This window comes from Labeo rohita, chromosome 2, assembly GCF_022985175.1.
Source record: "Labeo rohita strain BAU-BD-2019 chromosome 2, IGBB_LRoh.1.0, whole genome shotgun sequence".
NCBI lineage: Eukaryota > Metazoa > Chordata > Actinopteri > Cypriniformes > Cyprinidae > Labeo > Labeo rohita.
In genome coordinates, this window is record NC_066870.1 from 4499647 (window position 1) to 4514265 (window position 14619).

The following is a 14619-nucleotide window of genomic DNA, read 5'->3' on the forward strand; positions in this document are numbered from 1 at the left end:
GTATGTCATGATTGATCAGTAATGATGAACACCTGTTGTTTACAAGCAGAATCACCGAAGGAAAGAGAAACACAAGAATCAGCCACAGCCAAAGATAAAATGAACTTAAATAAATTAAGACATTAAATCTCTGATTAAACAACTCCACAAACAACATTACAGTTTCACTTGATTTCTGTCATATATCTACAAAAATTATTTGAGAACATCTGAACAGATGTTTAGATGTTTTATTAAAAAAAAAAAAAAAAAAAAAAAAACGTTTAATTTGACCTCACCATCATGGGGATCAGGGTTTACTTTAGTTGGGCTCTTGGCCTTTGACTCTTTTTTATATTAGATTTTTTTTGGCTGCTTTAATTGTGTTTGTAGAGCACATTTGTTATAGCAAAAAGGAAGAATGGCTAAGAATGGCTTGATTTGAAAAAGGGGATATTATTTTTACAGATTAATTAAAAACCACTTCATGGATTTTTATCATTATAGGGTAGATTTGTACATACACTGCCAACACACATTAATGTTCAAACAACATGTAAAAGTGAACTTTGCATCCGATGACCCCTTTAAATAATAATAATAATAAACACTAGCTTCTCTATTCATTTTGTATTCTATTTGTTTTTCTTTTTATTTATTATACAATTAACAAAAAACTAAACAAAAAAAGGCCTCTACCACTAGCTTGCTCTATTCTTTTTCTATTCTGTTCTCTTTTTATTTGTTATATAATTAAAAAAAAAAAAAAACTTGTTTACCATAATTACCCTTATGACCGGTTTTGTGGTCCAGGGCCACATTTGTGTCACCTTTGGCTTGCTTAGCTGGGGACGCTTAATTTCTGGCAATTTTGACAATTTAATTAAACAGACACTACTGAAAGAGAGCTGAACTGGATGATGACATCAATGCTTCAAAAATTTACATTTAGTCATTTAGCAGACGCTTTTATCCAAAGCAATCTACAAATGGGACTATAATGCGATAAGAGCGTGCTCAAGTACTGAGGTGCTAAACCATTGAAGGCTTTGTAAGTAATTAGCAACATTTTGAAATGTATACAATGTTTAGTGCAGTGCAGTGTTGACAGAACCGGGCTAATATGGTCGTACTTCCTGTTTCTAGTAAAAACTCTAGCTGCTGCATTTTGGACCAGCTGGAGTTTGTTTATTAAATGAGCAGAGCAACAACTCAGTAAAGCATTACAATAATCTAACCTTGAGGTCCTGAATGCATGAATTAACGTTTCTGACATTGAAAGCACAGGTCATAATTTCAATATATTTCTAAGGGTGGAAAAATGCTGTTTTACAAACACTAGAAATTTGGCTTTCAAACGAAATAGCACACCTAGGTTCCTAATGGATGAACAGTGTTGGGAAGGTTACTTTGGAAATGTAATAGGTTACAGATTACAAGTTACTCTATTTAAAAGTAGTGTAACTTTTCAATCACTTTATTAAAGCAATGTAACATTACATTTGATTACTTTTCAAAATTTCTAATATTTTCAACTGTTAATCATTTTGAAACATTTAAAGCAGACAGAGTTAACCGTACAGTAGCACTCAACACTGATTACTGTCAGACCTTCAAAATCCTACATCACATTAAGATTATAATAAGTAGGGGAAAACATACATCATTATTTTGCAATAATAACTGGCTGGATGTACATTATCCCACTTATTACACAGCTGCTTGCCACAAAAGTAAATAATTGACAGGAAACGCTGATCTGAGTTCAAATATTTGAACGCAAAGCTTCCATTAAGAAATCAGTTGCTAGCAAACAGCAAGTTCAAACTAGACCTATTAAAGGGATATAGTGCAGTCACACCACTTTTATTACCCAACATTTCACCACATAAATAATTAAGAACTAGTACTTACAGTACTAGTTTGTTAGTCAACTTATAACCCAGTACAGTGTACAAAACAAAATGGCAGCAGCTGTGTTTGTATGAAACAATAGAGCGAGTCCATGATACCAGGATGCCAGAATTACGAAATTTTACACATAATATGTAACAACAAAGTTGCCCGGATGAGTCTGTGTTATTAGCTTTTACCAGTTGTTATCGTGGAATAACATACTTTGTAATGTCATGACTGACTGAAGCAATTAAGCATCAAGAACGTCTGCGGTGCGTTATGGCTCCGACGCGGCCACCGGACCTGATCGCTGGCCACTCTAATCAATGCTTGTGCGTGGCATGTTTCAGAAGCGTCCCAGAAGCAGTGCTCCGTGCCACTTCGCTAAAGACTAGTCTGTTTTTGATGGACGGCGCGTTCAAGCCGCACAGCAAATACAAAATAAAAGTAAAAAAAATCATGTGGATTTCAAAATAAACACCCTGGGGAGATTCCCGATCGTATTTCACATCACTACATCCTTACTAGGAGGCAAGAAAAGGATGACGAGAGGTTCATCCTCAAAGCTAAAAAACACACATTGTCGTATGACACCACAAATCCTTTTTACAAGCACAGTTCCAAAAAGGACAAGGAGAGGAGTTTAATTGTAGGGGTTGCATGAGTGGAATAAATATAATTAAACCGGAGAAAAAAAAAAAAAACGTACACATTTAGTCAAGCATGTAAGAACACAAACAAATCAAGAAAAACAACGTTGGACAGGCAGATCACGTGGTCTCGTGAATCCTGTAACTTCGCTTCTGAAACACTTCTGGTGCAAGTTGGCACCGTGTGAAGGATGGAACAAAACCTCATCAGAGCCATAACGTGCCACAGATCGTGCAGGGTAAATAAAGGGTTAAAGCAGTCAATGCAATTAATGAAAGTCCATTAAATCTGTACATGGGTGTGTGGGTGAAAAAAATTCAGATGTAACCCCCTTTGTAAACATTAACATTTTCAAAAGCAACTGTAATTTAATTACACATTTTTTTCTCAGTAACTGTAACTAATTACAATTACATTTATTTTGTAATTAAATTACGAAATTCCGTTACATGTAACTAGTTACTCCCCAACACTGCTGATGACAAAGAATTAGCAGATCAGCCATCAAGTGTTGGATAATGTTCTACGTAGGTTATTACATATGGAGGTTTTTGGTCCAGTAATTAACAACTTTTTATTTTCAGAATTTAGCAGTAGGAAATTACCAGTCATTCAGTTTTATATATCAGCTATGCATTCCGTTAGTTTTGTGAACTGGCGTGTTTCGTTGGGGTGCGAAGAAATATAGAGCTGAGTGTCATCAGCATGACAGTGAAAGCTAACACTATGTTTCCTGCTGATATCTCCTAAGGGTAACATAGAAAGCGTGAAAAGCAGCGGTCCTAGTACTGAGCTACTAGTACTAATGACAAATTCTGTAGTATTACTAATTCAAAAAAACTAGTACTAATTCTATAGTCCACTCAAAAGAATGTTATGGTCGATAGTGTCGAAAAAGTGCAGAAAAAGTGCAGAAAAAGTGCAGAAAAAAACAGCATATGCTGATAGCTATGTTTTGATGCTGGAATGCTGGTTAGGTAGGTTTTGATGCTGGTTTAAGCTGGTCCTTTGCTGGTTTATGCTGGTCCTTTTGCTGGTTCATTCTGGTCCTTGACCAGCAACATGACCAGCAAAAACCAGCAAAGGACCAGCCTAAACCAGCTAAGGACCAGCATAAACCAGCAAAGAACCAGCTTAAACCAGCATCAAAACATACCCAACCAGCATTCCAGCATCAAAACATACCTACCAGCATATGCTGGTTTTTTCACCAGGGCTAACAGAGATACAGCCATGATCAGATGGTAAGAGCAGGTCATTTGTAACTCTGATGATAGCAGTCTCAGCACCATGATACAGTCTAAATCCTGACTGAAAAACTTCACAGATACCATTTTTCTCCAAGAGAAGACAGATGTGAGGAGGCCTTTTCTAGTATCTTTGACAGAAAGGGGAGATTTGAGATTTGTCTGTAAACTAATTCTCTAAGATTAATTAGGTTAACTCTCAGTGTCTCTGTGAAGTGCAATAGATTCAGCTTCACTTACACAATGTCATTCAGCTCCAGTTTTGTATCTGGTTAAGGTGTTTAAGTGACCGCTCTGGTTAATATTCAGCTCATCTGGATTGAGAGACAAATGTTAATAATATAAAAACAACCTATTTATGAATTTGAACAACCTATTTGATGAATAGAAATTTTAAAAAATGCATTTACTTGAAATATAAGTCTTTTGTAACAAGGCAAAAGTCTTTACTGTCACTGTTTTCATTTAATGCATCCTTGCTTAAAAATGTTCATTTATTTACAATTTTTTTTTTTACCCCAAATATATAGTTTCATGTGCTAAATTAAATTTCACAGCTGTAATAACTGATCTGTATTTGTGAGGACAACTAATGTTTACTACTGTAGTATCTAGTATCTCCATTCTTGCTAATGTTGCCATCTAGTGGCACACAGTCAACAATGATTTCAGCTCAACAGTCAGCTGCACATTTGTTGTGTCTCAGTACCTGTCAGAGGAGCATGTCCAGCATCTCAACGCTAAACACCCTACCAGCTGCAAAAGGCAGGAGAAATATGAAGGACAGGTTCAGGCCTTTCTCTTGTTCTTTCTGCTCCATGAAACCATGTGGAAAAACATGGAAAGAATGTTTAGGACCAAACTGATTAATTAAGACAAAATCATGATATTATGTTTTGTTATGAATGTCTGCTCACTTTCTCTAATTTGGAGAATGCTTAAGTCAGTCTTACTAATTGCAGACTGCAGTTCAAGTCCTGTTACAACACAGCGTAAATATCAAGTTCTCCTGAACAGATTACTTAGTTGGTTCACTTGTGTTTGATCAGGGTTCAAGCTAAACTTTGCAGGATGGTAGATCTCCAGGAACAGGATTGGGCACCCCTGCTATCCATCCTTCATGATCAGTTGTGCACATTAACCAGTTGTTCAGCCCTCAGTGACCTCATAACTAGCTACGGCCATGTTTATGCATCACTAATACCAAGACCGACGTCACATTCTGGTCAGTTACCCGGATGAGCAGCCATTGCGGCCATACTCATATGTAAACAGAAGCATTGATTGCATGGTTAGTGTACCACTGAAGACGTTGTTCTGCTGTCTAAACCACAGAAATGTGTGGGAGCTGCTAAATCATATAGATAAGGACTTAGCACTTAGTTAATTCACCGTACCATGGGTGCAGCAGGCACGATGATATTACCCAGCGCCTGAAAGTGACCGGCACTAAGTTTATGGTACAGCAGCAAAGTTCCTTGATTATTACGCCGGAATGAGAGTATAGTTCCTAGCCATATCGGCCTAGAAAATCACATTTTTTTATTTTCCATCGGTCTTAGTATGTTATGTAACTACAGAAGAGTCAAGTTTTAAATAGGAAAAATATTGAAACTCTTTGGTCATTTTTGAGCGAGATGCTAACGGTCTAATCAGATCCAATGATCTTTGCTAAGCTATCCTAAAAGTGCTACCGCCAGACCCGGAGATCGGCTGAATGGATTCAAAAACTGTAAAACTCAACTGTTTAACTCTAAGGGAGTTGGAAAATGAGCCTATTTTCAAAAAAAGTGGAGTGTTCTTTTAAAGGGGTCATCGGATGCCCATTTTCCATAAGTTGATATGATTCTTTAGGGTCTTAATGAAAAGTCTCTAATATACTTTGATTAAAAATTCTCAATGGTTTTGTAAAACAACACCCTTTTTACCTTGTCAAAATGAGCTCTGCAAAAATCATCTCATTCTAAGGGGTTGTTCCTTTAAATGCAAATGAGCTCTGCTTGCCCCGCCCCTCTCTTCTCTCTGTGGAATGACGACCTTGTTTACTTTAGCCGCATTTAGCCGCGTTTAGCCGCTAAACTTCCTAACTACCACATTATAAGGAAAGGCGATGCAAAGATTCATAAAAAAACGCTTATACACACTTCTGCTGTAAGTGAAGCTGGATCACGAATGATTTGCGATGTCGATGCCGGAGCAAGGATGTAAGTTAGACAAGAATATCTCCGATTGAGCGATTGATGTGTTGTGTTGCTGGATATAACAATGAACATAGTGGTCATCATTTACTCCTGACATGTGAGCCGATGAAGATGCAGTGGATTACATTTGTTTCTGAATGGAATGTGCCTCCCGATCTACATATATCCGTCTATGTTCGCGTGAATCTTTCGTGATCCAGCTTCACCTACAGCAGGGGTGAGTATAAGTTTTTTTTTCATGAATCTGTGCAATCACCTTTCCTAATATCGTGCTAGTTAGCAAGTTTCATGGCTAAATGCGGCTAAAGTAAACAATCTCTTGGAGCAGCAGAAAGAAGAGAGGGGCGGGGCAATTTTCATTTGCATTTAAAGGAACAATCCCTCAGAATGGGTTGATTTTTGCAGAGCTAATTTTGACAGATAAAAAGGGTGTTGTTTTACACTACCACTGAGAATTTTTAACGAAAGTATATTACAGACTTTCATTAAGACCCTAAAGAATCATATCAACTTGTGGAAAATGGGCATCCGATGACCCCTTTAACAAATCTGTAAACATCTCATTATGAAAGAAACTGTAAAGTCCATTAAAGTACTCAAGTTGATCAAGCTGGCATGAGTATTTATTTACACACCAATTTATCTACAAACCATGTAATTACAGCAAAAAAGCAGCAGTTTTAAGTGTACATAAAATATTTAACGCACTTTGCCAAATTACCCATGCATTTACTTAAATGAACGAGGCATTTAAATACACTTGGACTGTAACATTTAATAAATAAAGGTATTTTGAAAAATGCATTGGTAAATGGCAAAGTTTTGAAATTAAACATTTTATACTTCTGACATGTTGCTGGTGTTATGCCGAATTCTGACCCCCAAACTGCTAAAAACTGCTAAACCCCTGGAAAGTCCCAGGATCCAGTAAGCGAAAGCATTGAAACAGTACATTCAAATCAGCGCTAATGCAGACAATAATGACTTAACAGATCAAAAACATGTTTCCGAGTCCAAACCCCAACTCATTTCACTTGAGAATACTATCTCAGCAGCTGTTCATGAGCACTGTTTATTCATATTAAACATTTAAGCTTTTCGAATTTACGGTGTACACTACAGTCTCCATGCTCACAGCATCCCAAACACAAATAATTTTTATATTTATTTATATTTATATTTTCATCGATGGCTATCTGATATAATTTATAATTTGGTGGTAGTATTATATCACATTATGTAATTAGTACCGTTTGTTGTTTTCTCATGTCATCTGATAGAGCGTTTGGACCCGGAAGAGGTGACGCTTGACGTCAGACGTGTGAACTTCCAAAATGCAGTTTAAATGCAGCTTCAAAGGGCTCTAAATGATCCCAACCAAGGAAGAAGGGTCTTATCTAGGGAAAGATCAGTCATCACAGATCGGTTATACACTTTTTAACCTCAAATGTGCATCTAGTCTATGCGTACCCTGTGCACTCCCGTTCAAGACAGTCAGGGTATGTCGAAAAACTCCCATCTTATTTTCTCCTCCAACTTCAAAATCATCCTACATCGCTGTTTTACCTTTTCTGTAAAGGGCGTTTGACCTTCTTTGCATGTTCACTTTGTAAACGCTGGGTCGATACTTCTGCAGCGATGTGAGACGATTTTGAAGTTGGAGGAGAAAATGAGAGAGAGTTTTTCGACCTACCCTGTCTTGAATGGGTCATGGGAGGAGTGCACACAGTAAGCATGCACAACGCAGCGCTAGACAAGAGGGGCATTTGTGGTTGAAACGTGTTTAAATATTAAATTATTTATGAAAATGACAGATCGTTTCGCTATGTAAGACCCTTCTTCCTCGAAGCCCTTAGAAGCTGCATTTAAACTGCATTTTTGAAAGTTCAAACTCGTGGGCACCATTAATGTCCACTATACACTGTAAAAAAATAAAAAACACAATTTGTTGAGTCATCTTAAAATAATTTGTTACCCTGCTGCCTTAAAATTTTAAGTTCAGTCAACTAAAATAAGTTTAGTCAACTTGAAATGTTAAGTTGTACTAAGTAACAACTTAGATATTTGTGTTTGCTAAACTTAACAGATGGGTAAGGAACCCAGCTGCCTTAAAATTTTAAGTTGATTCAACTCAAATATCTAGGTTGTCACTTAGTATAATTTAACATTTCAGTAACATTCAGAGTTGACTGAACTTAAAATTTTAAGGCAGCCAGGTTACAAATTATTTTAAGTTGACTCAACAAATTGTTTTTTTACAGTGTATGGAGAAAAAATGCTGGAATGTTTTCCTCAAAAAAACATAATTTCTTAACGACTTAAGAAAGAAAGACATGAACATCTTGGATGGCAAGGGGATGAGTAAGTTATCTGTAAATTTTTGTTCTGAAAGTGAACTAATCTTAAAGCCTAGTCCCTGAGTCAGACTAAAATGTTAGTCTTTGTTTTGTCTCAAGATGCACACCAGTAATGTTTTTTTTTCTAAGGCGTGTTCATAAAAATTAGTTAAATGTCCTAATTGAACTATGGCCTGATCCTGGTTTAGCCTAACCCCTGTCTGTGAAACCAGGCCCATATCTTTTAACATCTTAAAGACCTATTTTGCATGTTTACAATCCTATTTCTCAGAAAAATTAATACTTTTAAAACAACTAAATATTTTATAATAATTTAATCAGTCGGATTTGTAAAGATAACCAATCATAAAGATTACAGTAATGAAAATCAAATAAAAACACTGGTAAGGTTGTCCTGAACCGTCCTGAACCCTCCTCCTTTAAACCTCCAAAAAGGCATGAAGCATTGTCATAACTTGATGATTCTACCAGGACGTTTGGCAGGGATTGTGCTTGTTGCTCTGCAGGTGCTGCCAGTATTCTATCAGCTCATTGGGCTGAAGCCCATGAGAGGTGATCAGATTGCTGTACCTACAGCTGGAGTAGGGCACTCGCCAGTGATTGAACAGCTGTTCGTTTGGTGGTGGCGCTGGCTCTATCTTCAATTTAGCTAGACATAAACCCACGTAAACGTCTTCTAAATGCAGTCTGGGTATGGTCAGAGATACCACGTATATCCTTTGAGCCACATCACCTGAGAAGATGTATCCAGTCCCAGAACAAAAAGTGGGATATCGCCCACCAGGGTACACATCTGGGGGCATATACCATTTACTCTTTTTGTTTCGGTCTGGGGGCAAGTGTGGCATGAGATGTCCTGTGAAATACTTCTGTGTGAGCTCCCCTTTGGGCTTTAAAAGTTTTTCTATGAGGTATTCGGTGTTGACAAACATGTCACTGTCTGTCTTCATGACGTATTTGGCCTGGGGACAATATTTTGTGATCCAGTACATCCCCATCAGCGTTTTCAGGGTGAGGTTGTTGTAAGTATCCTTGTAATTTTGCTGGATGATATCATGATAGCGATGACTTTCTTCCTCTATTGTGTGCTGCAGTTTGCTGCCATTTTTTTGGGTGTCTCGATTTATACCTAGGAAAAAGAGCCGCACGAAACCCAAACCACCAGCCAGACTTTCACTGGCCCATGTTTTCCTGATGGCGTCCCTGGCTTCCGTTTTCTTGGGCTCAACTTCAATCAAAAGCACTAAGAAAGGAGCTCGCGGCAGACATGCTTTTGGCTCGTTGATGATGTACATGTAAGGTTCAACTCTGAGTATATTTGACGCTGTAATCTCTTCGCTCAAACTGATGTTCAAAAGCAAGGAGTTTTCCAGCCTCTGCTGCAAACTTGGATCTGAAGCTGGGATGACATTTTCATTTGATGCTAGTGGTGTAGGGCACGTCAAAAGCTCCTTCAGCTTGGGATTTTGGATTTTGTTTGGAAAAGGCCAGTGATCCTGAATAACGAGGCCTACCACAAACACAAGCACAATGAGGAAAAGGGTGACACTGCAGTATCTGTGCCTTCGCCTCCATTCCATGATCTCTTTGAGTTTGCTGGATTTGTCAAGCCTCTCAGAGTAAACTGTGAGTCCAGATATGTGGGAACCTGCAGATAGTAAAAAGAAAGATTTTTATTTACTTATTGTTACTGCACAAAATTTGCGATATTTTAATTATGTATACAATAGATTTCAATGTGGCATTTTCAAACGGAGCTTAGTGTGCTGCACTCTTCTTGGTAGCTGAAACTAAGGCTGGGTCGAAGGATGGTAAATACTGTAACCATAGTGTAATATGTTAACTAGTAGATTTCAAACCCACAATCGTGAATATATACATGTGCAATTGTGCAATTGTGAAACATCTGTATTTGTGCTGCTTCCAATACAAAAACATTTAAATGATCATCTCATGTGGTTTGTATCCATCGGGCTTGAAAAATAAAAACACAAAGCAAATGAGACAACATTAGATTGCTACAAGATCAATGCTACAGCTCAAAATCCGTAATGTCACAACATATCATCTGTTACGTTAAAAAAAGTGGTATCTTTCTTGGTCAAATTCCCAGACCTTGGTAAATATAAAGCTGTCCATTTAAAATGAAGAAACAATTTTAAGGCAGTTTACAATATAATATTTCAATATTATAGAAGCACATTTACCTTTATGTTCCAAACTGCAGAATTTAACCTATCACCAGATGTAGCCCAAAGATTTGTTTGTTTGTTCGTTTTTTACGTTTTTCATTTTAAATGACCATTTGACCATGACCATGTTTACTTGGCTGTAGTTTCAGCCAAGTTTTCAGTTTTCAAAGCCTTGCACTTTAGAGTTTGAACATTACAGTTCACACAAACACTTTTTTAAAGTTTAGAAGGAAAACGGTTTATAATATCAATATTAGTAGTAGTAGTAGTAGTAGTGGTAGTAGTAGTAGTAGTATTGCTGCTACTGCAGCCTTTGTGTTCTCTGGTTTGATGTACCTTTGTCTTGGACTTGAACTTAAACATGGAACAAGTCAGATTTTAATGATACATCACCTTTAATTGTAATTTGCTGCAGATAGATTGGTTTCGTTTCATATGTGGTTAGCTACCGTGCCATGGGGCTACGCGAAAACTATTGTCCAAAGACGCTGCTGTTTTGCTTGGTTAACTTTATTCAGTTGTCTTCTGGTATTAAAGTGTCTTTGTGTGTTTTTTTTATATATATATATATATATGTGTGTGTGTGTGTGTGTGTGTATACATATATATATATATTTAGTTTTCATTGTAAAATGTATGTATGTCTGTTTGATTGTTGCCAGTATTAGTTAATGTGAGTTTTGTTACCACTGCACTCAGTTGTATTTTTGTTTGTTGTATTGTTTTATTATTTTTTATTTGTGTTATTTAGTGTTGGTTTTTTTTTTTTACTATTGTATGCTCCTTGCTGTTAAGTGTTTGGGTTAACAATCAATTATGACTTCAATCTAGATTTTTTTTTGTCATTTTACATTTTATCTCATAATTATGGGTTAGTATCTCATCATTTTGACATGACTTTTCATTTGGACTTTCTCATACTTTTGACTGTCAATTTTAACGTCAGTTTCAGTTGTCATAAATGACTCATAATTGATATCTTTTTCATTATAATGAATTTTGTCTCAGAGTTTTGATGTCATACTTTTGACTGACAAAAGTTTAGACCAGGGATAGGCAACATCGGTCCTGGAGTGCCGATGACCTGCAGAGTTTAGTTCCAACTCTAATCAAACACACCTGAACAGGGTAATCATGGTCTTCAGGATTACTAGGGCTACAGGCAGGTGAGGCTTTTTTTTTTTAGGGTTGGAGCTGGACTCTGCAGGATATCAGCACTCCTGATCCCTTTAGACAATCTCAATTTCATTTGATTTCTTGATTTGATTTGATTTTGATTTTTTTATTTCAAAATTATGACAGCATCTCATCATTTTGAATCATATTATGACTTGTTATAATTCTTATTCATTAAAGCAGCTTTGTGCTGAATCTGTTACTATGGGCATAATTATATTTTCTGCTTCACAGAACAATGACAGCATATGGTTTTACAGCACCAAGAAGCAAGCAAATAAAGACAGCATTTTAATTTTGAGTTGGAATATTCCTTTAATTAAATAATTGTTGACATCCAGTGTTTAAATTGTTATTGGTAGATATTTTTATAGATGGATTACATTGGCACTATGTTCTGTCTTGAGAAATGCAGATGCATGCATTACCGCAGTCGAGTTTGACAAAAATCCTATAGCTCCCTCAGGTGAGTTCCAACCAGAAACTTTAAATGTATCATCGTCTGTGATCTTTGACCTCTGTGTGGAATTCTGAGCATGAGGCAAGACAAATATGCAAAGGCTCTATGTGCAATAACTTAAGCTGCGTAATAAGTAATACATTAATGGCTTTCAGAGCTTAACGTGATGCTGAAGAACAAGCGTTACACATGTCACAGTAAAGATATAGTAACCAGATGTTGTGAGAGATTTTCATTCAGAGATGATTCTTTGCGTTCTTTTCTCTTATTTGTGAATCGCTCCTCATGCTGTTCTTGATTCTGTCAGTGTCGTTCAGCTTTTCAAAGACAGGATCTTTACGGATTATGTACCTGAAACAAAAACAAATAAAATTCAAAGTACATAAAACTACAGCCACATATATATGATACAACCAATATGGTGAATATCATGTTTAGGTCATGCATCCTAAATCCAATAGATAATAGAATGATGGATAATAAACAGAAATATAATAAATATAAATTATATTTATACAAGAAATTGTAAGAAATATTTTATTAAAAAAAAAAAAGTGGCTTTCGTAAAACCATTAAGATTTGTTTTATTAGTGACACTGTTTTCATAACAATTGACAATTAAGCAAATTTCACTTCCAAATTCTCATTAGAATAAAAAAAGACTCACACTGTAATATACATAAAGGAAGTATATTTTTGATATTCCATCTTTTTTTATGACTGAAGGCAAGTATCACTGATACCAACTGATGTCTCTATTAATTTTTTCCCTAATATTTAACCATTATACTATAGCCATTCATCATTACAGTATAAATCAGAGCTTTCACTGTAACATTTATTAGACTTGTAATTTAAGTGAACTTAAAACAATCTTCATATCAAACCATTATAATACTGGTACCTGTGCACTTCAGCAAGAAAATATAGCCAAATTTAAAGTTATCAATCACTAAAATCTAAATTAAATAAAAGATAAAGCTTAAAACTACAGAAGTTATTGATCTCCTCTTTTTTTAACTTCTGTTCTTTGATTAACAGACATCACAGCAGCTGTTATTAGGATATTTTGGCTGCTGTTACTTTAAAAGCTTCCGCTGCTGAACTTAAAGTGGATCTGACACTGCTTTAAATGTGTTTATTAAATGTGTGAACAAACACATACACACGGTTTTAAGGCAGCTTTAGTCGCCTTTTTTGTAACTTCATGACTTAACTGACGACATATCTACGACTAACTACATACTCGTAGTTTCATTTTGATTTGAATATGATACAGCGCTATATCATATTAGCTGGACTCGCGCCTGATGCTGAGGTGACGTTGGAGCACACGTCTGAAAAGTCTCCTGTTTGATGTGCTCGTTATTACGTTCTGCGTTTAAATAAACGCAGTTCTTTAGTGGTTGTGGGTGGAGTGACCAGACCTAGCCCCGCCCCTGCGTTATTTGCGTTAAATATTTTTAACGTGTTAAAATGAATCGCCTGCGTTAACACACTAATTTTGACACCACTAATAATATATTTATATAGTGTATATATTATAATGTTAATTTTAATTGTAAAATATATACAGTGCATATTATACATGTAGTATTGGCTGTACAGGATTTAAATAAGTATGCTTTAAAAAAAAAACAATAATAATGCAATTGTGTCTGTTACAGTGCAAAACAATTCCTAAAAGTAGAATCTGATGCAGTGTCCCTGTGAAGTGCAATAGGTTCAGCTTCACTTACACAGTATCATTCAGCTCCAGTTTGGTATCTGGTGACGGGTTGATTAATGCGTACGAGTGACTGCTCTTGTCACAATTTGGTTCATCTGGATTGAGAGACAAATGTTTATAATATAACAACAATCTTCTCCTGAAGCTGGGGTTCTCAACCGTGGCCCTCAAGGTCCACAGTTTTAACTCCAACCCTGAACCAAACACACCTGAACAAGCTCATCAAGGTTTTCAGGATTACTAGAGAGCTAACAGGCAGGTGAGTTTGATCAAGGTTGGAGCTAAACTCTGCAGTAAATTGAACCTCGTGGACCAGAGTTGAGAACCTCGATTCTAAAGGTTTTCAGTCATTGCAATGTGTAATTCTCCAGAACTATTTCCTGGTAATGAGAAAATAATATCCTAATTCATTCTGAAATGATTTCACTGTAAAATTCGACTGGTATCTCACCGAATCCCCGTGTGGAGAGCCCCAGGTTCTTCATGCGTTTCTTGACCAGCTCAGCGAGCTCCTGTCTCTCAGAGCATGAGAGCAGGATGCCGCGCTGCTGGCTCAGTTTGTCTGCCTCTCGCTCAGCGTGCCACGGCCCCAGCAGATTAGACGCCCACTGTATGCTCCTTCGACGCAGAGACTGAGTCTGGATGTCTAGCTGTTGCTCCTCCTCAAAGACTGACCCCCTTTCTGACATTTGGGATTGTGGAGTCTAGAAGAAAGATTTACAAGACTTGGA

General features: G+C 36.7%; 2 protein-coding genes across 2 annotated transcripts in view; both read right to left on the reverse strand.

Moving 5' to 3' along the window:
* Positions 1 to 6579: 6579 nt before the first annotated feature.
* On the reverse strand, positions 6580 to 10617 carry LOC127181339 (beta-1,3-galactosyltransferase 2-like). Its single transcript, XM_051136024.1, has 2 exons — positions 10539 to 10617; positions 6580 to 9979 (listed from the first exon to the last, which is right to left on the reverse strand). The coding sequence occupies exon 2, from the start codon at positions 9909 to 9911 to the stop codon at positions 8796 to 8798; it is 1116 nt and encodes a 371-aa protein (XP_050991981.1). The 5' UTR covers positions 9912 to 9979; positions 10539 to 10617; the 3' UTR covers positions 6580 to 8795.
* Positions 10618 to 12040: 1423 nt separating this feature from the next.
* Positions 12041 to 14619, reverse strand: part of kcnt2 (potassium channel, subfamily T, member 2) — a 35476-nt gene continuing 32897 nt past the window's right edge. The window contains exons 27-29 of the mRNA XM_051135953.1: positions 14340 to 14592; positions 13899 to 13983; positions 12041 to 12510 (exon numbers count right to left, since the gene is read on the reverse strand). Coding sequence (XP_050991910.1) covers positions 12396 to 12510; positions 13899 to 13983; positions 14340 to 14592 — 453 coding nt within the window. The 3' untranslated portion in view covers positions 12041 to 12395. The remainder of the gene's footprint in view (positions 12511 to 13898; positions 13984 to 14339; positions 14593 to 14619) is intronic.